We start from the raw sequence: 23763 nt of genomic DNA, 5'->3' as shown, positions 1-23763 counted from the left end.
CTTATACAATCATTTGCAATATGTAGTGTAGTCTCATTAACAAAAAAAAAAAGTATTTGGTGAAAATATTGGTGAAATAAAATTAATCTTATATCTTAATCTTACTGGCAATTGGATCAAATTCTATTTTCCCTGTTTATGATTATTTTCCAGGGAGGCATCTCAAGAACCAGATTTCCAATGTGTGGAGGACAGACTGAACACAATTGCTACCACATTTTACTACTTCCCTCTTAAACTATATTTTTTCAGAATTTTAAGCTGTGTTCCCTCGCAGCCACTGTGAAAAGTCTTTAGCAATATCTTTCCCCTCCTACAGCTGACTTTACCTGGCACTGTGCAGGTACATACCTCACTGATCCTTCTTCCATCTCGTGCAAACACATTTTCATATTTACACACCTTAATTTCTCCCTTCCAGCCGCTAATCAGAAGATGAGACAAAATTTGAGTATTGGGTCTGCATAACAACTACTAAAAAGAGGTGTTTAAAAGTGACTGGGAATAAATCAGAAAACAATTCAGCAAGCATGGTAGGGACAACAGAATTGTATTCCCACTGTATCACAACAGAAGGAAAAACTCTGATAAGCTTGTTTAAGGGCACGAAATCACAGAAAAATCGTTGGTTTCTTCTGCTTTGAGTAGCTGTGGAATATGGCAGCATTTAAGGCAAATAATTTATCAGTCATAGTAATTTTTTCGTGAGTATTCATGTAGGTATTTGAGCATACAGAGGCAAGCATCAGTTCGGGTTCCGCAAACTCTCGCATCCAGAGCCAAAACCAGGCATGCCTTGTCATTTTGGTTCACTCAATCCTTACAGATGATGTGCCTCAACTGCAGGAAAGATTCATGAAAATCCATGAAATCAACTATTGTGATTACTTTGTATTTCTGCTAACTTCCCATGTGCTCCGAGTTTCCTTTAATCAAAACAGTCCCCATTCCTCATCTATGAACAGTATAGGAACACGTCAGGAATATCTGGGAATAGAGAAACGTGCAGGAGGAAACAGATACAAAGACATGCTGGGAAACATTATGTGAAAGCAAAACGAAAAACGCGGAAAGCCCCGCTGCGGACGGAGGAAGGGAGCGAAGGAGGGGCTGTCGCCGCCGTGCGGGCCGGGCCGGGCCGGGCAGCGGCCCCAGGGGCCCTCCCGCAGCCGAAACCGCGGTGAGGAGCGCGGCGGGGCCGCTGCGGGTGCGGCCGAGCTCGGGGCGGCGAGGCCGGGCGGCCGCCTGCCGGGAGCCGCAGGAAGTGGCGGCGGGGCGGGCGGGGATGCGGGCGGGCCCCGGGCGGGGGGAGGAGGGGACGGCGGGCGGCCGGGGACCGGGCGCGGCTTCCCCGCGGCGGCTGGGCCCCTGCTGTGCGCTCCCCTCCTCGCCCCGCACGGCCCCGAGCACGCTGCTGCCCGGCACTGGGAGAAGCCCCCGGCTCTGGGGGACGGATGGAGCCGGGAAGGTGGATGGGGAAGGGGGGGCGCGGGAGGGGGTTAAAGGTGTGGGCTGGGCAGCGGAGGGGGTCAGCTGCGTGTCTGATGTCTGCTTCTGGCCCCGCAGGTGATGGGAGCATGAGTGAGAATGAGGAGAACCTCCACCAGGATGGTCCGGAGGCAGCCGAACCCTGTGGGGCCGTTTCGGACTTTTTCATGAGGGAAGCTTCCCCTGCGGGCTGCCACCAGGAGATAGCCTGTCCGAGGCCAGACCTCCTCTCTGCAGAGACGAGGCCGGAGAAGAGTCCTCGCTGTGGCTTCCGAAAGCGTAAGGAGACTGTGGTGCACCAGAGAGCATTCATGGGAGAGAAACCGTACATCTGCATCGAGTGCGGGCAGAGCTTCAACCGCAGCTCAGACCTGATCCGCCACCAGAGGATCCACACCGGGGAGAAGCCGTATGTGTGTGCTGACTGCGGGAAGAGCTTCAGCCGCCGCTCACACCTCATCCAGCACCAGCGCATCCACACAGGCGAGCGGCCGTACCAATGCAAGGACTGTGGGAAGAGCTTCAGCCAGAGCACCCACCTGGTGCAGCACCAGCGCAACCACACTGGTGAGCGGCCTTATGTGTGTGCCAAGTGTGGGAGGAACTTCTACCAGAACTCAGGCCTGCTCCGCCATGCCAACTTTCACACAGGAGAAAAACCCTACAAGTGCTCCCAGTGTGGAAAGCGCTTCAGCGACAGCTCCAACCTCATTGCCCACCAGCGGCTCCACACGGGCGAGAAGCCCTACAAGTGTACTGACTGCAACAAGTGCTTCAGTGAGAGCTCTAAGCTGGTCATCCACCGTCGTGTCCACACAGGTGAGAAGCCTTATTTGTGTCCTGACTGTGGGAAGAGTTTCAGCCAGCGTTCGCACCTTGTCCAGCACCGTCGCACCCACACTGGGGAGAAGCCCTACAAGTGTGCCGAGTGTGGGACCTGCTTCAGTGACAACTCTACCCTCATCCGGCACCGTCGTACCCACACTGGGGAAAAACCTTTTAAGTGCTCCCACTGCGGGAAGAGCTTTAGTCGCAACTCCTACTTAGTCTCCCACCAGCGGGTGCACGTGTGGTAGGCAGCATCACTTGGTGTGGTCTGGGGATGATCCCAGATGCAACTCCTAATCCAGGCCTGTCCCAAATGTGCCTAAGGGACAAGGGGGAAGACAAGGGCCTCATGTGACTACAAGAAGGCCTCTGAATTGTAGGCAGCTGGCCGGAATAATGCTTTTGGACTGGGTTGCCCTTTTCAGTCACCTCCTTCTCCCAAAGCACCTCAGGCATGGACAGAGATTGAGCAGTGGTTGTGGTGGGTGGTTCTGCATCCCAAAGCCCTGTCATCCTCCTTCCCCGGTGCTAGAGTTGGATTCCACCCATCAGGCAGCCAAAACGCAAATGTGTTCTTCCACCTCCCAGTAAAAACTATCTGGGAACCTGAAGGGAGGATGTGCAATGTCAGGTCATGTGAGGAAAAGCTGCTTGATCACACAGTGTATGCATACGTGGTCATGTCAGGGGAAATAAGGTGGGAGGTAAGGTCCTTGAGTGTCTGCTTAAGGAGCTTTGTTCCACACACAGCTGAAATGTTGTGACCTTTATAGAATGTGTAGACATACCTGGATAAGGAAGGCATGCCTGTGAATGTTTACTGCAAATGCTGCTGGGATGGTAGGGACACGGCTTATTCAAAACTGGTAGGTAACTGATGTAGAAAACTATCAGACCCAGAAGCTTTAAAAAAAGTCAGAATTGTACTTGCTGCTGCTAAGACTTTGGTACACAACTTGACAGGTGTATGGAGGTCACCTGTGAGTTTGTACCGGTACCCTTTTTGTTCTGCAGAATTCGGATTCACATGTTTGGTTCAAGTGGGCTGGTGTAAGCTGTGCTGTAAAATGGGACAGAACAACCTGAGAATGACCTGATTCCCTTCAAGTATTTCTCATGTCCCATTTTGACCAGTGTGTGTGCATATAAATAACATCTATATGTATATATTCATATATGTATGAACTAGCTTTTATATCAAGTATCTTCACACGTGAGCATTCACACATGTACACACGTTGGCAGTGGTCAAAATGGCCAACTCTGTGACACTATACCATATCAGTACTTCTCAAAACATTGAGCATACTGTATTTGCTAGCATTTCTCAATAAGAAGTGGTGAGAAATAGGTTTTGTACCAAAACATCTGAATTTTCATATCAGGACATTCAGTTTTACACTGATTACTTTGTGTGTTTGTGTAAAAGATATGCAATAGTGTTCTTTTATTTATATAAAAACGTGTGGCCCTTATGGTTGCAAAGAATGGCTTATACATGTCATTCAGATTAGTGCTCACCCCCTCACTTTACACAGGTACATATCAGTGGCAGTTGTAGGATGTTCCCCCATCATGGTTCTAACTACAAGGAATTGCAGTGCAACACTTTACATGGTTTATTTTTAGACTGTCTTACTGATACTGCTAGAGCTTAGGAAAGATTTCTGGTTTTGTCATATATCTTACTAGTCCTGCAGCTGGCTCTGTGGCTTTGGTATATCTCTGGAAAAAGGAATGCAGACTGAAGCCAGTGAGAAGACTGGGGCTGTGGTGCGGAAGAAACGAAGGAAATTAAGGAGATCCATAGATCTGAGCAACTGTTGGTTAGGGATGCTTGTGAATGGCTTTCTCTCCAGAACTTGCTACTCTGCAAAGTAGCCCAGGGTTCACAGGGATCCTTTGCAAACCCCAGGACACTTCTTGACACTCAGCTGCTGATAAAATGATGTTTCAATACATTTTAAAAGAAAGAAACTGTAGGAAGAGCATGAAATTGTTTGCAGCTCATAGAGTAACAAGGCACCTTTATGTCTTTTGTGTGCAGCCGCTCAGGGAAGTAGGAGGAGCTTTCTGAAATGGAGTGGGCTTTGTTTACACAGGAACCCAAAGCCTTCATTTGCAAATGCACTTTTTTTTTTTTTTTTTTTTTTAATGAAGTGCTTCAAACCAATGACTTCCTGATTTTTGTTCTGCTTTTGGAAAGTGACTTCTGGAAAGTGAAAAGTGACTAATGGTCATTTAGTTGGTTCCAGAAGTTTCAAGATTTTTATTTGCTAGCAGATTTTCAGAAAGGATACTACAGTTCTCAGTTGGTAGGCTCATTTTAAAATTCAAAGGTCATTCTGCGGTCTAGCTGTAGAACTGATCAATTTGTATGAACTTGTCTCATTCCAGTTTAATTTTTGTAAAAGAAATCTACAGCCCTACAAATATCTGTCTGGCTGAGAAGTCCCCTTTGCCAGGGAATAGCATCCGGTGGATGCGACTTTTCTGTTAGAAATCTGAATGGAATCACTGTAGCAGATCTATGAAATCAAACCTGAGTCTGCACATAGCTGAGCTCAACTCAGAAGGAAACCCTTGCATCAAGATAGTGGTTTGAGAAGCCAATTGCCCCTCAACTATGCCTTTGCAGCAGTCCTTACAGCATTTCTTCTCCCTCTACACACTTTGTGAAGTGCTGTGTGTACCTAACAGTGTTCTATAAATTAAAAGGGTTGATAAACATTTATTTATGAGATCTTTATTAACTTACTTAAAACTGCCTGTCAAATCAAAGTGACCTTAGGGTTCACAGCACATAGCTGGTGCAGTAATCTTAGTGGCTAGGATTGGATTGCTCACCAGTGTAAGCACATTTCTGGAGTTCCACTCCATAGCCACTGCTAGTTTTCCCTGTTCAGTGTCACTTGGCAGAAATAATTCACTTTCTCCCGCTGGTCTGCCCTTTACTGTTTGTGAACCTCTAGTTTGAGAGGAGAATCTGGGCAGCACCCTTTCTTCGCTATTGCAAAAGTTAGAGAGTATCTTCCTTTTCCAGGAATTTAATTGCTTTGTGGGCAGCACAAACTCACAGGCCAAATTCAGAGGACAGAGGTATGGCATCTGCATAAGGTCAAGAACCGATAGGTTTACTTTCACAGCAGCTAGCTCACTGGCTTCTCTAACAGCCGTCTCCTCCCTCAGGATCATAATGGGAGTCTACTGGAAAAAAAAAAAAAAAAAGGTAATTAGCTACTATAATTGCAGCAGACCAGCAGACCATCCCTAGCACACTCCATCCCAGATCCACGGTCACCAACTGGTGTCCAGATCCTGCTGCCAGTTGAGGGAGCTCTGTAGAATACTGTAAATTCCTGTTGTGCTGTTGGTGCTTAGATACTATGGTGATACTATGGCACTTTAGAAATACCTAAGATAAACAAATGGATGAATGATGTCTCTGAAATAAAATTTTTCACCCTGGTTTTCCTTGTTATTCTGTTTGTTTTCTTTCTTTCTCCCCAGAGTGGCCTCCCAACCATCACAGTTTCTTGGCCCCTGGCAGGACCAGCTGTGGAAATAAATGTGTCATTCTTCACAGAGGGATGGCTATTACATAGCAGAGCTTCTGTGTAATGCAAATAAGAATCTAGAGGTGAGGGATATTCTTGGAATTGGTCTTCATTTTCATCAGACCTGCATGGATCTGAAAAGCCAGAGTGTGGCACATACTGTTCACTATTCCTATACAAGAGAAAGTGGCAGAACCTCATTCTGGAGTAACATACCAACCTGCTGTTAGATGAACCTGATTCTGTCAGAGCTGTCTGCAGCTCTAAGGAGATTTTTTCCCTAGTTCTGTCACCTGGGTTGTATGGGATCCAGTTTTCCAATTCCTTGCAAACAATGGATATATAATGGTAATTGAAATACAACTTATATCTTCCGCTTTTTTTTTTTTTATGGCAGGGAAAAAACACATATCTTTTGATTTTGAACAGGATGTGTGTTCTGTGTGTTCAATAAACTTTTAAAAGTATTTAATGTGTAATCTCTAAAACAATTTTTAGATATATCAAACAAACAAAACTGCATGCACACCAAGCCCTGTTTTTGTAGTCCTGTTTCCCCTTTGTCTCAACAACTGGTCTGAATACTACCAGAGACAGTAGCAGGAGTTCCCATCTCTGAAAAAAATGTAAATAGAAGATATTTTAGGACATAGAGCAGAACAGAGGCCAAAAGAGGTTTTTCTGATATGGCTCCCTAAGCTCCGAAGGGCCTTTAGCCTTTCTATGCCAAACCTAAACTTCATATATCTCATAAGTCAGCTAGGCCACCTCTCAACCATCCCCTCCCTTCTCTCATTCAAGTGCTTGCTGGCTTTGTTCACAGAAAATGCATAAATACTCTTGGTAACACTGCCCTGCAGTCTCAATAGACCTTGGCAGCTGGTTGCTCTTCTCACAGACGTGATCTGTTTGAGATGCTTATTCACATAACAGATAGGAGAGCCTAGGAACAAAGCAGACTTTTTAGGGAAAGCAAAATTTTCCCCTTTCTTCCTGAGGCTAGCTATGGAGGAATCAGAAATACGGGGATAGTTCAAAATGAATGGTTTGTGTGAAATATTTTCTATTAGATTAAACAATATAGAAAAATTCATGCTGAAGGTGCTTTTACTGCTGTACTTTAATTCTCAAAAAGGTTTGTTACAAAAAGGTATTTCAAATGAAGTTGTGCTGTTTCATGTCTTACATTTAACTACAATTTCAGGGTAACACAGGCTGACCTAACTGGCTACTCTTTCTATTGTACTATGTTAACCATGTTATAATTACTATGCCTAGCTTGTATGTGTCTTAAAACTTTTTTTTTTTTTCTGTATTCATCATATAATCAAATACTGTTTCTGCCCTCTAGAGGCAGAATCTTACCCAATAGTACCAACAGTTGTTATTTTAGGCATACTAGTAAAGCCAAACAAACAACCCCCCCAGATTTGTTTGTTAGTACCTTAGGCTGAGGTCTGGTAAGTATTCTTAAGCAGACCTTATTTGCAGCTGCTCCTTGAAAGTGCATTCCTGTTCTCTCCTGCCATGACAGCCATGTGTTTCTGGCCACTCTGTGCTGGCGCTGTTGATGCTCTAGCAGCATAATAAGCAGTGGGGGATCTGATTGCCCAGATGTTTTTCTGCTAAATCAGTTCTTCAATTGGATGTCAAGGTTAGTGCTGCTTAGAAGAAACTTGCCTGAGCAGCCCCATGGACAGGCAATTCAAAATATTTCTAGCACTTTACTGTCCTGTTCGCAAACCTGCCTGGCTTGGTTGCACAGCCTAGAGGAACTGACTACAGTGACTTTCTTGTGAAGGAACAAAGCTGCTCACAGAACTCTCAATAGACTATGGGAGGAGTAACCAAAAATGGCTTTACTGCTTGGAAATGCAGCTGCTTTGAGCAATGACAAAGCTTCCTCAGGAAGCGTTTCTCTGGTAATAGTGCAAGCATATCTGCCTATGCCTCTTTCCTGAGCATGAATAAGTGTTATAATGGCATGGCATTACTAGGAAGGGTAATAAAGTCAAAGTAAAGGCGTCTCTAAGCATTTTGTTTTCTCAGGGGTGAAGGGTGAACCACATCACCACATGAGGGAAAGGATTAGAAGAAGTTGAAATGCAATGAACAGCTAGGAAGAAAGATGAAAGATTGAGGAGCTGGATTCTCTACACCTGACACTGCTGGGAAAACTAGATACTTTGGAGAGGATAACAGCTGTATGTGAGAAGAGTCATCATTCTCCAGTTCCCCAGACAATTGCTCCCTCATATATGGACGACTTTTTTTTTTTTTTTTTTTTTTTTTTTTCAATATTCCTGCTACTGGTCATATACTGCTTTGGGCAACAACTACCTGCTCTGTCTCTACTTCAAGCTGACCTTCACGAAAATACTGCTAAATTCTACCAAGCTGTAGTTCAGGAGGGTGCACTTTCCTGTCTTTCAGCAGAGAACCACAGAGGAGGATCCTGTGTCATTGTTCCTCACAAAAGAGCAGCCTCTCTGTGCTTACCCCATATGACCCAAAAGTAAACATAACATGTACCTCACCTGCTTTTATGAAAGGCAGAGATTTTGACAGACCAATGTCATTTGATCTGCCTCTTCCCAGCCATTGCAGAAGATCTTTGATACTAGGACAGGAACTGATAAATTGCTTCCCACAGCTCTGCACCTGGCTGTTGCATTTAAAAAGATGTCTCTGCTGGGCCACCAATTTCATTTATTGTCTGATTTCTTTAACAGCTGAACTTCCATTTTTCTCTATGCCTTCAGGCAGGCAGAAATACCATGTAAAACATAGTTTATGTATACTATGCATTAGGGAGATTGTAGGCATCTGCTGAATTCACTGGATGTATGATCAAATCATATATGACCCTAGGGTCAAACTGGAAAACACAAGCTGCCTTGTTCAAGAGAGATCTTTTAATAATTGTCACAAGAAGGGAAATAGTAACACAATGGAAATGTGGTGGGGTTGAACAGAACATTTTTTTCTTGTGTCTAAAGAAATAAGAGTTAAAATCATGGAACACTGGTCCTCACATTCTTAGATATGTGAAAAAAAAAAGTCAGAATATGATGGTATTTGTCCTGTACCCTTGAAATCTAAGCAGTTACTTAGCACAATGGACATTGATGTTGCATCTCAGACTTACTCTAAGCACAGAGGTTGCTGTGAGCTCATTCAGTGCAACTCAGTCACTTGCTTTCATTGGGGGTAATATGTGATGTAGCTGCACGTCTAGGTACAATCTAGTATCCTGTGGAGGAGTGTGTGCTATGTGATGTTGCTGCTAACATTAATATAACTGTGGGTTTCAACTGGACCTTCCATCTGAGTGTGCACAGAGCAAGTAACACATGTGAAGAAAGGGTGAATTCCTGTCTCTGGAAATGTAACCCAAGAAGATCCGAAAATTCCTCAGGCTCCGAAGCTCTCAAGGTTTCACCTTCATTGCTATCAGTGCTTGAGCCAGCCAGCTCCCAGCAGGGGCATTCCTGGGAAGAGATGCTGTGAAGTGCCAAGTCCCAAGTAGGAGGGGAGAAAAAGGAAATGCCTGATATTTATAAATATTCATCCCAGGAGGCAAGAACTATGAACTGCAGAGAAAGGCCAGAAGAAACCCAGATATGGCCTGGAATAAAAGACAATTAATAATTACAGATGTTCCTCTCTAAGCATGTAAGTAGGTGAAGATCACCTCACTTCTAGTGTGACCACATAGGCTGGTGCTGGCACTTGCCAGCAGCTGTTTTGTTTTTCTAGAGCGGAGAAGAAGAGGTATTCTTCTGGAATACATCAACAGATTGATACTTCACTCTGTGACGCTAAACTATTAGACTTGTATCTGCGAAGAATACTCTTATTTGGTGCTAGCATAGCCCCCATACCTGCAGTGTCCTTCCAGCACTTAAAAAACATGGTAACCCTTTCCCTAATCCATAGAATAAACAACATGCACCCACCAAGCAATTTAGAGTATGCTATCATTAGCTTTTGCTGAAAACCCATCGTGTCAAGGACTGCTAAAGTAAAGCTCGTGTGGAAAGATTTTGTGATAGTGTCTGTGCATGGTGAAGTTTGCTCTCTTGTCACATATGACAATGGTCAAAGGATTCCTCTCTCCTCATTCACAAGGCTCCTTCAACTGGCTGAAAAGCTGACATTTCTTGTAGAAAATAAGTATCTCTGAGGCTGCACTTTCTCACCTTCCTGCAACTGCTCAGTTCTCGCTGACTTGTGAGCAGACTACATTGGACGATGGAAGCTTTTGCCATCCCCAGCCACTCACTGGGTTATTTTTAACTTGGACAGCTTCCCTGATCCAGGGCTCAGTACAGCTCCACAAACAGCAGTGCTGGCACAAGTGAGGGAATAATGCAGTCTGGGGATGGTGGTCACAAACATCCAGAGAGCTCAGTGGTTCCTGAAGTTGGTACCACCACCATGCAATCCACATCATGAAACAACTGCCTTGGTGGAGCAGCAACAATCAAAGGAAAAGCAGAGAAAAGGCATTAAAAGAGCTGCTGTCCTGTGTCATGCTTTTTTGTTGTTTAATGCACACAATAAATATTTCCAAGGAAGGAGGACCAGTTTATGAATTCTATTTTCCACAAGTACATTACACAGCTGGAATTAGCGCTCCTCTCTTGCTAAGGATCTTCGAGCAGCAGAGCTGTACTGTAGGTGTTTTACCCTGCTCCTCTCACTGAGGCAGTGGCTCCACCTGCATGTTCTTCAAAAGTGGTATCAGTTTGAGGGTCCCTCCTCTCCTCTCCCATTGCCCCCTGTGGTCAGGCATTCCCATGCTCCGCTGACTCTGCTAGGGCAGCTGTATGTGCAACCACATCATGACGCAGATCGGAAAATGTCAGCGACTGAAGAGTAATAGTCCCCCACAATACGCTTGGTTATTTTTAGCCACATCAGCCCCTGATCCAACTCACTGTGCAGACACACAAACAGCTGTGTCAGTAGGACAGAGGGAAAATATTTGAGGGGAGAAGAAGCTTAGACTAGTTTAATCATCATTGGTACCAAACAGGAAACCACAGCCAGGAACAATTACTTTAAATGCCCAGCAGCAGTTATTAAAACATCTCTACAGCCACCTGTCTTACTCCTTGTGTAAGAAACAAGGCCTAAGGAAATTCACAGGTCTATGCTGCAGAAAGAAACTAGCATTGTGCCTGGTTTTAGCTGCAGCTTTCCTGATAAATCAAGGGAATCTAAAGGAAAAGAGCCTATAAAGTCTGCTGTTAGGGCTAGCAGCTAGGTTTCCTTATGGCTAGCCTGCCTGCTTACAGTTTTTTTAGCCTGTGTGCTTAAATGTCAAGCCTTGCAGAGATCACAGCTTGCCATCTTAGTACTTTATCTGGACTCCAACCATGAACAGTAATATAGAATTGTGCAAAATGTGTTTAGAAAACGCTGTACAGACGACCTGCCATCCTTTCATATTAACTCAAGGCTTGCTTTCCAATGTTGGGAGTGTTGCAGCAGAAAAAAAACAACAAAACAAACAAACAAAAAACAAGCAAACAACAACAAAAAAAAACACAACAACAAACAAACAACAACAAAAAACGTTGCATCTTCTCTGCTCCCTGCTTCTGCAAAAGAATGTTGTTTCCTTGCAGGTACCTAGGGGCCTAGGGTAGCCCTGACTGCTTCTTCCTCCACCTGGTACACACTTTGAAATTGGATAGATGAAGAAATATCCTCCCTGAGCTGTGGCAGGGTGGCTTTTTCTCACATGCTGCTGCCTTGACCTGAAAGTTTGTTTTCTTGTCAGAGGCAGCTGGATGTTACATATACGTTACATGCCACAGCAGAGAAGGGTAATCCCAGGGGCATGGAGCTGGGGCATGGAGCAGGCAGGGAAGGGAGCAGAGGATGGGGTAGCTGCCTGGTGCAGCGTTCCACCAGCCAGAGCCAGAGCAAGGCTGGGAGAAAAGAGGAGAAGCACTGGTCAGTTGTTACCTGGCTCACCAACACCTCCTGCGGGGTTTGGCTGCGAGAGGGTCTGGTCTGGTGCTGATGCAGCAGCATTAGATAACAATCTGTCTAATCCACAAAATCCACAGTACACTAAAAAGGCTTAAATTATAGTTGGCCAGATCCTGCTGACACATTAGAAAGTGGTCAAACGACATGTCTGGTCACACATGCTAAATACCGAGCCCTGTCCACGGATAATAATTGAGAAACAAATCCAAAGATGACATGGAAAATATAATTAACAATCTAGAGACTTATTAAGAAACAAAAAAATCCACTTAGTTAAAATCACTTACTAGGGCACATGAGAGAGTGCCTCAGCAGCTACTGCTGCTGCCGGCAAGGAGTGATTGGGGTTATTGACAGATGCAGGCTTTGCTCCACCCAAAGGCACAAATACAGAAAGGACATCATGGAACAGTGACTTCTGCCTAGACTCCACTCAAAATAGCATATAGTGTTGTCAGACGGAGAAGAAATGCCACAGCAAGGACGGTTCAGCAAAACACCTGACTGCCTGCAACACTTGTTTGAAGACAGCAGTAAAAAGGGGCCAGCAGGGCCTGAGCGGGCGGCTCCGGTCAGCGGCGCTCCCCGAGCTCGGTGGCGGCTCGGCTGCGGGACAGCGGCGAGCGGGCTGCTGGGGCCCGTCCTGAGGCGCGGCATCGCTCCGCCCGCGTCCCCTGGGCCAGGCCGGGCCAGGCGTGGGCTCATCCCCACCGCCCCGCTGCCAACGGCGCCGGCAACGGCCACCGCAAGCCCGCTCCGGACCCGCTCCACGGCCCGGCTGCGCCTGCGCGGAGGCGGCGGAGAGCGGAGCAGGCGCGCTGGGGAAAGTGAGGTCTCCAGGAAGCGGCTGCCAGCACGGCCCTGCCCCTCCGGTGGGAGGGGCGGGCCAGGGTCGCGGCCACAGGCAGCGTACCTGGATTACCGCCTGCAAGCGCTGAAATGTGATTGCTGTCCCCCAAAATGGTGTGCCTGACGGCCTGCACACGTGCACAAGCCCGAGTCCTTTGCAAAGGGTTTCATATAAAACAAAAAGGAAGTGTAAACTGAAGGATTGGAGGAGTGGACAGCAGGAGCCAGATTACAATCACAGAATAGTTACTGTTGGAACAGACCTCCAAGATCACAGTCCAACCATCCCGCTATTCCCAACGTCACACACTAAACTATGTCCCTAAGCGCCAGGTCCAACCCCTCCTTAAACACCTGCAGGGATGGCGACTCCACCAGATTGCTGGGCAACTCAATCCAGTGCCTCACTACTTGTTCTGAGAAGAAACGTATTCTAATTTCCAACCAACTCCTTCCCTGGTGCAAGACAAGGCCATCGCTACAGTCCTATCGCTACATTCCTGGTAGACTTGCAAGTCTCTGCTGAGCCTCATCTTCTCCAGGCTAAATAACACCAGTTCTCTCAGCCACTCCTCATAGGACTCGTGTTTCAGGCCCTCCACCAGCTTCATAGCCCTTCTCTGGACACACTCAAGGGCCACAGTGTCCTTCTTGCACTAAGTAGGAGGAGGTTGTGAAGGAGGAGGAGGAGGAGAAGGAGGAGGACGTTTCCTACCCTGATTTTGTGATTTCTGTGATTCTGTGATTCTGATCCTGTGATTCTGTGATTCTGTGATTTGAGCACTGGCTTCTGAAAAACATAAACAGGTCCTTGCAATCTCCCTGACTCTGTGGTTGTTTTTCTTCCCGGCCACGTTGCTCTCTGTGCACCTGAGAAGGCCATGGTGCTATCAATGACCTTGAGGCCAGAGATGTCAGGAGCAATCGCCAGGAACCAGGTGTGTAAAGGTGGCTTCTATGGGAGGGTCAGGTCATGAGCACTGCCCACCACTCATACACGTAGTTCTAGTTCCGTTTGTGACTCAGTAGGACCATACACCGTGGCTCTGTAAGGCAGCAGCTGGCTAGTCCTAGCATCATCATGACTCCCTGGGATACGTTGCCTGTCCCCTGATTGGCTGGCTTGCGATTGTTAGCTGGTTTGCAACAATTACGTCATAAAGAGAGGGTGTGCCTAATCCCTATATAAGGGCCGAAGGGTGGCAGTGGGAGGCAGAGTGTTTGGGATGGCACATGGTGCAGCAGCTGGAAGAGGGAGAGGAAGAAGGAGAGGCAGAGGGAGAGAGAGAGGGAGAGGGGAAGGCGCAGGAGGCAGAGAAGGAGGCGGAGGAGGCAGAAGATGAGGATGAGGGAGAGGGAGAGGATGAGGGAGAGGGAGAGGATGAGGGAGAGGGAGAGGATGAGGGAGAGGGAGAGGATGAGGGAGAGGGAGAGGATGAGGGAGAGGGAGAGAAAGAAAAAAGGGATAGAAGGAGGAGCGAAAGGAGGAGAAGGAGGAGAAGGATGACGATAATGACAAGAACAAGGAGGCAGAGGGGGAAAAGGTCATGGAGGAGGTGAAGAAGGTGGAGGTGGGGGCGGCAGCAGACAATGAGGAGAAAAAGAGGTGGTGGTGGAGGCTGCAGCAGTGTTGGCTGCAGTGGTGGTGAAGGAGACTGCAGCAGTAGTGGCGACGGTGGAGGAATAGGTGGTGGAGCAGCAGGTGGTGGAGCAGCAGGTGGTGGAGCAGCAGGTGGTGGAGCAGCAGGTGGTGGAGCAGCAGGTGGTGGAGCAGCAGGTGGTGGAGCAGCAGGTGGTGGAGCAGCAGGGGGAAGGGAAGAGGAAGAGAAGAAGAAGGATTAGGAGGCGATGGTACTGGAGGAGGATCTTTATGGGTCCCTTCCAACTGGAAATATTCCATGATTCTATGCGGTGGAGGACGATACATAGAACCATTATTATTGGAAGAGTCTTTAAAGACCATTGTTCTAGCAGTGGTGGAGGAGGTGGTGGTGGTGGTAGTGGAGGAGAAATTTTTTTTAGACCTCTGGTAGCATGATTTGGACTTCATGATACTTATGTGTCCCTTCCAACTGGGGATATTCCATGATTCTTTGAGGTGGAGGAGGATACATAGAAGCATTAGGGTTGGAAGAGACTTTAAAGATCATTGTTCTAGCAGTGGTGGATGAGGCGGTGGTGGTGGTAGTGGTGGAAGAGAAAGTGTTTTAAAGGTGTGGTAGCATGATTTGGACTTCATGATCCTTATGTGTCTCTTCCAACTGGGGATATTCCTTGATACTATCTGGTGGAGGAGGATACAAAAATCATTATTGTTGGGGGAGACCTCCATGATCAGCATTCCAGTTTTTGGTGGTGGAGTAGGCAGTAGTGGAGGAGGCGGTGGTGGTGGTGTTGGAAGAATAACTTTTTTTATACCTGTGGTAGCATGATTTAGAATTGATGATCCTTATGTGTCACTTCCAACTGGGTTTATTCCATGATGCTATGCGACAGAGTAGGATACATAGAATCATTATTGTTGAGAGAGACTTTAAAGATCATCCTTCTAGCAGTGGTGGAGGAGGCGTTGTTGGTGGTGATTGAGGACGAATTATTTTTACACCTGTGGTAGTGTGATTTGGACTTGATGATCCTTATGTGTCCCTTCCAACTGGGGATATTCCATGATTCTATGTGGTGGAGGAGGATACATAGAATCATTATTGTTAGTAGAGACTTTAAAGATCATTCTTCTAGCAGTGGTGGAAAAGGCGTTGGTGGTGGTGATTGAGGACGAATTATTTTTACACCTCTGTTAGCATAATTTGAACTTGATGATCCTAATTTGCCCCTTCCAAATGGGGATATTCCATGATTCTATGTGTTTTATGAGGATACATAGAAGCATAATTCTTGGAAGAGACTTTATATATCATTGTTCTAGCAGTGGTGGAGGAGGTGGTGTTGGTGATGGAGGAGAAATTATTTTTATACCTGTGGTACCGTGATTTGGACTTCATTATCCTTATTTGTCCCTTCCAACTAGGTATATTCCTATGATTCTATGTGGTGGAGGAGGATACATAGAATCATTATTGTTGGAAGAGACTTTCAAGGTCATCGTTCTAGCAGTGGTGGAAGAGGCGGTTGTGGTGGTGGTGGAGGAGAAATTATTTTTAGACATGTGGTAGCATGATTTGGACTTGATGATCCTTATGTATCCCTTCCAACTGGGGGTATTCCATGATTCTTTGTGGTGGAGGAGGATACATAGAATCAATATTGCTGCGAGAGACTTAAAAGATCATTCTTCTAGCAGTGGAGGACGAGGCTGTGGTGGTTGGGATTGAGGCCGAATTATTTTTACAACTCTGTTAGCATAATTTGTACTTGATGATCCTAATTTGTCCCTTCCAATTGGTTATATTCCATGATTCCATATGGTGGAGGAGGATACGTAGAATCATTATTGTTGGGAGAGACTCTAAATTCATTTTTCTAGTATTGGTGGAAAGGCGGTGGTGGTGGTGGAGGAGAAAGTATTTTTATACCTGTGGTAGCATGATTTGGACTTGATTATCCTTATGTGTCATTTCCAAATGGGGATATTACTTGATTCTATGTAGTGAAGGAGGGTACATAGAAGCATAATTCTTGGAAGAGACTTTTGATATCATTATTCTAGCAGTGGTGGAAGAGGCGGTGGTGGTGGTGGTGGAGGAGAAATTTTGTTTAGACCTGTGGTAGCATGATTTCCACTTGATGATCCTTACGTGTCCATTCCAACAGGGGATGTTCCATGGTTCTGTGTGGTGGAGGAGGATACATAGGATCATTACTGTTGGGAGAGACATTCAAGGTCATCGTTCTAGTTTTTGGTGGGGGATGAGGCGGTGGTGGATGAGGCGGTGGTGATGGTGGTGGTGGAAGAGAAATTTTTTTAAATGTGTGGTAGCATGATTTGGACTTGATGATCCTTATGTGTCTCTTCAAACTGGGGATATTCCGTGATACTATCAAGTGGAGGAAGATAAAAAGAATCATTATTGTTGGGGGAGACCTTCATGGTCATCCTTCCAGTTTTTGGTGGTGGAGTAGACAGCGGTGGAGGAGGCAGTGGTAGTGGTGGTGGAGGAATAACTTTTTTTATACTTGAGGTAGCATGATTTGGACTTCATGATCCTTATGTGTCCTTTCCAACTGGGGATATTCCATGATTCTATGTGGTGGAGGAGGATATATAGAATCTTTATTGTTGGAAGAGACTTTAAATATCATTGTTCTAGCAGTGGTGGAGGAGGCAGTGTTGGTGGTTTTTGTGGAAGAGAAATTTTTTTAAATGTGTGGTAGCATGATTTGGACTTGATGATCCTCATGTATCCGTTCCAAATAGGGATATTCCATGATTCTATGTGGTTGATGAGGATACATAGAAGCATAATTCTTGATATATCCAAATCTTATATAAAGATATAAAGTATCTTATATAAAATCTTATATCCAAATCTTAAAAAGAGATTTTATATATCATTTTTCTAGCAGTGGTGGGGAGGGGGTGTTGGTGGTGGAGGAGAAATTTTTTTTAGACCTGTAGTACTGTGATTTAGACTTGATGATCCTTATGTGTCCCTTCGAACTGGGGATATTCCATGATTTTATGTTGTGGAGGAGGATACATAGAATCATTATTGTTGGGGGAGACCTTCAAGGACATCGTTCTCGTTTTTGGTGGTGGAGTAGGCGGTGGTGGATGAGGCGGTGGTGGTAGTGCTGGAGGAGAAATTATTTTTAGACATTTGGTACCATGATTTGGACTTCATGATCCTTATGAGTCCCTTCCAACTGGGGATATTCCATGATTCTATGTGGTGGAGGAGGATACATAGAATCATTATTGTTGGGGGAGACTTTAAAGATCAGTCTTCTAGCAGTGGTGGACGAGGCGGTGGTGGTTGTGATTGAGAACGAATTATTTTTACACCTCTGTTAGCATAATTTCTACTTGATGATCCTAATTTATCCCTTCCAATTGGTATTATTCCATGATTCTATGCTGTGGAGTAGGATACATAGAACCATTATTGTTGGAAGAGACTTTAAAGATCATTGTTCTAGCAGTGGTGGTGTAGGCGGTGTTGGTGGTGGAGGAGAAATTATTTTTAGACCTGTAGTAGCATGATTTGGACAGGATGATCCTTATGAGTCCCTTCCAACTGGGGATATTCCATGATTCTATGTGGTGGAGGAGGATACATAGAATCATTATTGTTGAGAGAGACTTTAAATATCATTCTTCTAGCAGTGGTGGACGAGGCGTTGTTGGTGGTGATTGAGGACGAATTATTTTTACAACTCTGTTAGCATAATTTGTACTTGATGATCCTAAATTTTTCCCTTCCAATGGTATTATTCCATGATTCTATATGGTGGAGGAGGATACATACAATCATTATTGTTGGAAGAGACCATAAATTTCATTTTTCTAGCATTGGTGGAAGAGGCGGTGGTGGTGGAGGAGAAATTATTTTTAGACCTGTGGTAGTATGATTTGGACTTGATGATCCTTATGTGTCGCTTCCAACTGGGGATATTCCATGATTCTATGTGGTGGAGGAGGATACATAGAATCATTATTGTTGGGAGAGGCTTTGTATATCATTGTTCTAGCAGTTGTGGAGAAGGCGGTGGTGGTGGTGCTGGAGGAGTAATTTTTTTAGACCTGTGGTACCATGATTTGGACTGGATGATCCTTATGTGTCGCTTCCAACTGGGGATATTCCATGATTCTATGTGGTGGAGGAGGATACATAGATTCGTTATTGTTGGAAGAGACTTTAAAGATCATTGTTCTAGCAGTGGTTGAGGAGGCAGTGGTGGTGGTTGTGGAGGAGAAATTTTTTTTAGACCAGTGGTGCCATGATTTGGACTATAAGATCCTTATGTGTCTCTTCCAACTCGGGATATTCCATGATTCTATGTGGTGGAGGTGGATACATAGAATCATTATGGTTGGAAGAATCTTTAAAGATCATCGTTCTAGTAGTGGTGGAAGAGGTGGTGGTGGTGATGGTGGAGGAGAAATTTCTTTTAGACTTCTGGTACCATGATTTGGACTATATGTTCCTTAACTGTCCCTTCCAACTGGAGATATTCCATGATTCTATGTGGTGGAGGAGGATACATAGAATCATTTTTGTTGGAAGAGACTTTAAAGATCATTGTCCTAACAGTGGTGGAGGAGGCAGTGGTAGTGGTGGTGGAGGAATAACTTTTTTTATACCTGAGGTAGCATGATTTGGACTTCATGATCCTTATGTGTCCTTTCCAACTGGGGATATTCCATGATTCTATGTGGTAGAGGAGGATACATAGAATAATTATTATTGGGAGAGACCGTCATGGTCATCCTTCCAGTATTTGGTGGTTGAGTATGCGGTGTTGGAGGAGCCGGTGGTCGTGGTGATGGAGGAGAAATAATTTCTAGACATGTGCTACCATGATTTGGACCTGAGGATCCTTATATTTCCCTTCCAACTGGGGATATTCCATGATTCTATACGGTGGAATAGGATACATAGAATCATTATTGTTGGAAGAGACTTTAAAGATCATCCGTCTAGCAGTGGTGGTGATTGAAGACAAATTATTTTTACACCTGTGGTAGCGTGACTTAGACTTGATGATCCTTATGTGTCCCTTCCAACTGGGGATATTCCATGATTCTATGTGGCGGAGGATGATACTTACAATCATTATTGTTGGAAGAGACTTTAAAGATCATCTTTCTACCAGTGGTGGAGGAGGCGGTGGTGGTGGTGGTGGAGGAGAAATTTCTTTTAGAGCTGTGGTAGCATGATTTGGGCTTGATGATCCTTATGTGTCCCTTCCAACTGGGGATAATCCATGATTCTATGTGGTGGAGGACGTTACATAGGATCATTATTGCTGGGAGAGTCCTTCAAGGTCATCTTTCTAATTTTTGGTTGCGGAGGAGGCGGTGGTTGAGGAGGCGGTTGTGGTGGCTGTGGAGGAGTAATTATATTTATACGTGTGGTACGATCATTTGGGCTTGATTTTCCTTATGTGTCCCTTCCAACTGGGGATATAAAATGATTCTATGTGGTGGAGGAGGATACATAGAACCATTATTGTTGGAAATGACTTTAAAGATCCACTTTCTGGGAGTGGTGGAAGAGGCGGTGGTGGTGGTGGTGGAGGAGAAATTTTGTTTAGACCTGTGGTAGCATGATTTCCACTTGATGATCCTTATGTGTCCCTTCCAACTGGGGATATAACATGATTCTATGTGCTGGAGTAGGATACATTGAATCATTATTGTTGGGAGAGACCTTCTAGGTCATCTTTCTAATTTTTGGTGGCAGAGGAGGCGGTGCTTGAGGAGGCGGTTTTGCTGGTGGTCTAGGAGTAATTATTTTTAGACCTGGGGTACCATGATTTGGACTTGATAATCCTTTTGTGTCCCTTCCAACTGGGGATAGAACATGATCCTATGTGGTGGAGGAGGATACATAGAATCGTTATTACTGGAAGAGACTTAAAAGATCATTGTTCTAGCAGTGGTGGAGGAGGCGGTGGTGGTGGTGTTGGAGGAGAAATTTTTTTTGGCCTGTGGTAGCATGATTTGGACTTGATGATCACTTTTTCTCACTTCCAACTGGGGATATTCCATGATTCTATGTGGTGGAGGTGGATACATAGAATCATTATTATTCTTGGAAGAGATCATTGTTCTAGCAGTGGTGGAGCAGGCAGTGGTGGTGGTGATTGAGGATGAATTATTTCTACACCTGTGGTAGAGTGACTTGGACTTGATGATCCTTATGTGTCCCTTCCAACTGGGGATATTGCATGATTTTATGCGGTGGAGAAGGATACATGGAATCAATAGTGTTGGATGAGACTTTAAAGTTCATTATTCTAGCAGTGGTGGAGGACGTGGTGTTGATTGAGGAAGAATTATTTTTAGACCTGTAGTAGCATGATTTCGACATGATGATCCTTATGTGTCCCTTCCAACTAGGGATATTGCATGATTCTCTGCGGTGGAGGAGGATACGTAGAACCATTATTATTGGAAGGGTTTTTAAAGATCATCTTTCTTGGAGTGGTGGAAGAGGCGGTGGTGGTGGTGGTGGAAGAGAAATTTTGTAAACCTGTGGTAGCATGATTTGGACTTGGTGAACCTTAGGTGTCCCTCCCAACTGGGGATATTCCATGATTCTATGTGTGGAGGAGGATACATGAAATCATTATTGTTGGAAGAGACTTTAAAGATCATTGATCTAGCAGTGGTTGAGGAGGCGGTGATGGTGGTGGTGGAGGAGAAATTTCTTTTAGACCTGTGGTAGTATGATTTGGGCTTGATGATCCTTATGTGTCCCTTCCAACTGGGGATATTCCATGATTTTATGTGGTGGAGGCGGATACATAGAATCATTGTTGCAAGAGACCTTGAAGGTCATCTTTCTGGTTTTTGGTGGTGGAGGAGGCGGTGGTGGAGGAGGCGGTGGTGGAGGAGGCGGTGGTGGAGGAGGCGGTGGTGGAGGAGGCGGTGGTGGAGGAGGCGGTGGTGGAGGAGGCGGTGGTGGAGGAGGCGGTGGTGGAGGAGGCGGTGGTGGAGGAGGCGGTGGTGGAGGAGGCGGTGGTGGAGGAGGCGGTGGTGGAGGAGGCGGTGGTGGAGGAGGCGGTGGTGGAGGAGGCGGTGGTGGAGGAGGCGGTGGTGGAGGAGGCGGTGGTGGAGGAGGCGGTGGTGGAGGAGGCGGTGGTGGAGGAGGCGGTGGTGGAGGAGGCGGTGGTGGAGGAGGCGGTGGTGGAGGAGGCGGTGGTGGAGGAGGCGGTGGTGGAGGAGGCGGTGGTGGAGGAGGCGGTGGTGGAGGAGGCGGTGGTGGAGGAGGCGGTGGTGGAGGAGGCGGTGGTGGAGGAGGCGGTGGTGGAGGAGGCGGTGGTGGAGGAGGCGGTGGTGGAGGAGGCGGTGGTGGAGGAGGCGGTGGTGGAGGAGGCGGTGGTGGAGGAGGCGGTGGTGGAGGAGGCGGTGGTGGAGGAGGCGGTGGTGGAGGAGGCGGTGGTGGAGGAGGCGGTGGTGGAGGAGGCGGTGGTGGAGGAGGCGGTGGTGGAGGAGGCGGTGGTGGAGGAGGCGGTGGTGGAGGAGGCGGTGGTGGAGGAGGCGGTGGTGGAGGAGGCGGTGGTGGAGGAGGCGGTGGTGGAGGAGGCGGTGGTGGAGGAGGCGGTGGTGGAGGAGGCGGTGGTGGAGGAGGCGGTGGTGGAGGAGGCGGTGGTGGAGGAGGCGGTGGTGGAGGAGGCGGTGGTGGAGGAGGCGGTGGTGGAGGAGGCGGTGGTGGAGGAGGCGGTGGTGGAGGAGGCGGTGGTGGAGGAGGCGGTGGTGGAGGAGGCGGTGGTGGAGGAGGCGGTGGTGGAGGAGGCGGTGGTGGAGGAGGCGGTGGTGGAGGAGGCGGTGGTGGAGGAGGCGGTGGTGGAGGAGGCGGTGGTGGAGGAGGCGGTGGTGGAGGAGGCGGTGGTGGAGGAGGCGGTGGTGGAGGAGGCGGTGGTGGAGGAGGCGGTGGTGGAGGAGGCGGTGGTGGAGGAGGCGGTGGTGGAGGAGGCGGTGGTGGAGGAGGCGGTGGTGGAGGAGGCGGTGGTGGAGGAGGCGGTGGTGGAGGAGGCGGTGGTGGAGGAGGCGGTGGTGGAGGAGGCGGTGGTGGAGGAGGCGGTGGTGGAGGAGGCGGTGGTGGAGGAGGCGGTGGTGGAGGAGGCGGTGGTGGAGGAGGCGGTGGTGGAGGAGGCGGTGGTGGAGGAGGCGGTGGTGGAGGAGGCGGTGGTGGAGGAGGCGGTGGTGGAGGAGGCGGTGGTGGAGGAGGCGGTGGTGGAGGAGGCGGTGGTGGAGGAGGCGGTGGTGGAGGAGGCGGTGGTGGAGGAGGCGGTGGTGGAGGAGGCGGTGGTGGAGGAGGCGGTGGTGGAGGAGGCGGTGGTGGAGGAGGCGGTGGTGGAGGAGGCGGTGGTGGAGGAGGCGGTGGTGGAGGAGGCGGTGGTGGAGGAGGCGGTGGTGGAGGAGGCGGTGGTGGAGGTTTTGGAGGAGAAATTATTTTTAGACCGGTGGTAGCATGATTTCGACTTGATGATCATTATACGTCCGTTCCAACTGGGGATATAACATGATTCTATGTGGTGGAGGAGGATACATAGAATAATTATTGATGGAAGATTCTTTAAATATAATTGTTTTAGGAGTAGTGGAGGAGTCGGTGGTGGTGGTGATTGAGGACGAATTATTTTTACACCTGTTGTAGCATGAGTTGGACTTGGTGATCCTTAGGTGTCCCTCCCAAAAGGGGATATTCCATGATACTATGTTTTGGAGGAGGATACATAGAACCATTATTATTGGAAGAGAGTTTAAAGATCATTATCCTATCAGTGGTGGAGTACGCGGTTTTGGTGGTGGTGGAGGAGAAATTTTTTTTAGACTTGTGGTATCATGATTTGGACTTGATGATCCTTATGTGTCCCTTCCAACTGGGGATATTGCATGATTCTATGCGGTGGAGGAGGATACGTAGAATCATTACTGTTTGAAGGGTCTTTAAAGATCATTGTTCTATCAGTGGTGGAGGAGGCGGTGGTGTTGTTGGTGGAGGAGAAATTTTGTTTAGACCTGTGGTACCATGAATTGGACTTGATGATCCTTATGGGTCCCTTCCAACTCGGGATATTCCATGATTCTATGTGGTGCAGGAGGATACATAGATTCATTATTCTTGGAAGAGACTTTAAAGATCATTTACCTAGCGGTGTTGGAGGAGCAGGCAGTGGTGGTGGTGTTTGAGGGCAAACTATTTTTAGACCTGTGGGACCATTACATGGACATAATAATCCTTATGGGTCCCTTCCAGCTTGGAATATTCGATGATTCTATGCGGTGGTGGAGGATACATAGAATCATTATTGTCTGAAGAGACTTTAAAGATCATTGATCTAGCAATGGTGGAGGAGGAGGTGGTGCTGGTGGTGGAGGAATTATTTTTAGACCTGTGGTACC

General features: G+C 46.9%; 1 protein-coding gene across 1 annotated transcript; it reads left to right on the top strand.

Annotated features, from left to right (window-relative positions):
• The first annotated feature begins 1052 nt into the window (after window positions 1–1052).
• LOC311431520 (uncharacterized protein) lies at window positions 1053–5786 on the top strand. The gene is made up of 2 exons (XM_084509058.1): window positions 1053–1180; window positions 1567–5786. The coding sequence occupies exon 2, from the start codon at window positions 1578–1580 to the stop codon at window positions 2562–2564; it is 987 nt and encodes a 328-aa protein (XP_084365184.1). The 5' UTR covers window positions 1053–1180; window positions 1567–1577; the 3' UTR covers window positions 2565–5786.
• Window positions 5787–23763: the final 17977 nt, after the last annotated feature.

The sequence above is a fragment of the Aythya ferina genome, assembly GCF_964211825.1.
Source record: "Aythya ferina genome assembly, chromosome: 1".
In the NCBI taxonomy this organism is placed as follows: Eukaryota; Metazoa; Chordata; class Aves; order Anseriformes; family Anatidae; genus Aythya; species Aythya ferina.
This window is presented reverse-complemented; position numbering and strand designations above follow the sequence as displayed.

Excerpts from the sequence above, each read along its gene's own strand:
- LOC311431520 (XM_084509058.1), top strand. The coding sequence starts at position 1,578 with ATGAGTGAGAATGAGGAGAACCTCCACCAGGATGGTCCGGAGGCAGCC.